This window comes from Poecilia formosa, unplaced genomic scaffold (genome assembly GCF_000485575.1).
Source record: "Poecilia formosa unplaced genomic scaffold, Poecilia_formosa-5.1.2 Scaffold964, whole genome shotgun sequence".
Classification (NCBI taxonomy): Eukaryota; Metazoa; Chordata; class Actinopteri; order Cyprinodontiformes; family Poeciliidae; genus Poecilia; species Poecilia formosa.
In genome coordinates, this window is record NW_006800903.1 from 71789 (window position 1) to 74185 (window position 2397).

At 41.2% G+C, this 2397-nt stretch overlaps 1 protein-coding gene across 1 annotated transcript in view; it reads left to right on the forward strand.

Moving 5' to 3' along the window:
• LOC103132230 (ribonuclease inhibitor-like) overlaps positions 1-1017 on the forward strand; it is a gene marked incomplete at its 5' end in the record, with an annotated part of 10017 nt that extends 9000 nt beyond the window's left edge. Inside the window, 2 exons of the mRNA XM_016667234.1 lie at positions 5-31; positions 777-1017. Coding sequence (XP_016522720.1) covers positions 5-31; positions 777-1017 — 268 coding nt within the window. The remainder of the gene's footprint in view (positions 1-4; positions 32-776) is intronic.
• Between the last annotated feature and the right edge of the window lie 1380 nt (positions 1018-2397).

Here is a 2397-nt window from a genome sequence, read left to right on the forward strand (position 1 = left end):
AGAGTCCAAACTGCAACCTGGAGACTCTCAGGTAAAATGTGACCAATCCTGGTGAGACCAGATTTCTGTCCATAACTTGTTATGAGAATGATCTAAATATAATCATCCATCCATCGATCCATTTTTATCCGCTTATCCGGGGTCGGGTCGCGGGGGCAGCAGCTTCAGAAGGGAGGCCCAGACTTCCCTGGGCCATTTAGCCACTTCTTCCATCTCCTCCGGGAGAACCCCAAGGCGTTATCAGGCCAGCCAAGAGACCTAGTCCCTCCAGCATGTCCTGGGTCTTCCCCGGGATAATAGTAGATTATGATAACAATAGTAGATTATAATATTTAATAACAGATTTTAATAATAGTAATATAGTATATATACTACAGTATATATAGCATAGGTAATAGTAGATTATAATAACTATACATGTCTCACTGTTATATGGCTAACAATGATAAATAGTGAAACAATTCTGCTTTTAATTTAATTCAACCTGAAAGAACCAAGAAGAGAGTTATTTACAAAGCTGGATGTCACTGATAGTCTGAATCTATGGACTTGACTGATATTTTTGCATCTTTGTTGCAAAAAGGAGCATTTTTGCAGACCTTTCCTCCCAGCAGTTGTTAAAATTTCAAATTCATTGAAACATTCTTATTACGACTCCATCTTATTAACAGGTTAAGAACCAGTTTGTTGAGTATTTTTGTCTCCTATAAATGTCCAGTTCAGACCTTGGGCTCTACCTCAATGTTCTCATCATGTGATGAATTGTGTGTCTGCAGCTTATCAGGCTGTTTGGTCTCAGAGGAAGGCTGTGCTTCTCTGGCCTCAGCTCTGACCTTTAACCCCTCCCATCTGAAAGAGTTGGACCTGAGCTACAATCATCCAGGAGACTCAGGAGTGAAGCTGCTGTCGGCTGGACTGAAGGATCCAGACTGGAGACTGGAAGCTCTCAGGTATGGAGGAACCTGCTGCAGGAGCAGAGAAGGTCTGATAGAGGAGAAAGAGGAAAAACGGCTTTAGTCTGATGGGAAACATTTAGTTTGAAGAGAAATATTTAGTTTGATAATTACACATCTACCAGAACCAGAACCAAACGAGGAGAAGCAGCATTCAACTTCTATGCACCATAAATTTGGAACAAACTCCCAGAAAACTATAAAACAGCTGAAGCCCTGGGTGCCTTTAAATCTCAACTTAAAACCCACCTGTTTAGAGGTGCTTATGGAACATAAAAAAATTGGGATTTGCTAAATGGGGGTTAGAGTCCCAGTTGATGGCGTTTCAATTAAAATCCTAAAGGGTTAGAGCCCCAGTTAAATGGAATTTTAACTAAAGTTCTAAACGGTTTGAAAAGGGGTGCGGGTTGAAGAAAGAAATTTTATGTTTTTAATTGTTTATTCAATGTTACATTACTCTATGTTTTTGTGTTTAATGATGTAAAGCACTTTGAAATGCCTTGCTGCTGAAATATGCTATACAAATAAAATTTGATTGATCGATTCTTGGTCAGAATGCAGTAAAGGTTTTAAAATTTATCAATAAAATTGACTTTTTGTATATGTTCACGGGGCGTGGCAGAGTGGCGAACATGGCATACACACCGAAAAACAAAACGCTATAACTTTCTCATAAAAAGGTCAGCAATGATGGATCCTGGTTGGATGCCTGATGATCCTACGTAGTCATAGTCTGACCTCACCTAAGCCCCGCCCCCTCAGAACAGGAAGTTACTTTTTTTACTTGGAAAGCTCCCACTGTGGCTCTCATGACCTAATCAAGATGATCTTGTGTCAGATGACTGATAGGTTGGTTTCACTTGCTTTAACGCACCAAGACTTTTCAGTGGAGGTCGTGGCTGTGGCGCCACAGCAAAGTCACAGGTCATGCCGCCACCATACATCTGCCTCTAGGTTCCATGTTTCAGCAAAGCTGCACCAAACTCACTGAGATCGATTCTTGTCCACCCCCCCAACAGGAATGCAGTGCAATAGTTGGTGGGCATGGTCTAATTCCTCCACAGCTCCCCTAGAGTATTTTTTAAAAAATCAACCCCAAACCATGCTCTATCACAGAATTATGAAACTTTGTTCATATATGTAGGGTGTCAGGACCTACAAAAAAGTCTCTTGGAGCAAGTCTCCAAACCCAACAGGAAGTTGGCCATTTTAGGTCAAATTTGTAATTTTGTCTATTTTATTGACATTGTATATGAGCGAACTAATCTTAGAGCTTTTGAGATCGAGGCCTCACCACAATCTTGAGCCATTGAAGGTGAAAACTTATCAAAATAATTTTTCTATGTCAAAGCATGTGGGTGTGGCCAAAAGCCTCTTGACTCCATGGTCTAAAATAGCGGTTTTCAACGTGGGCAGTCCCCCCCCCCCCCCAGGGGGTGTTCAG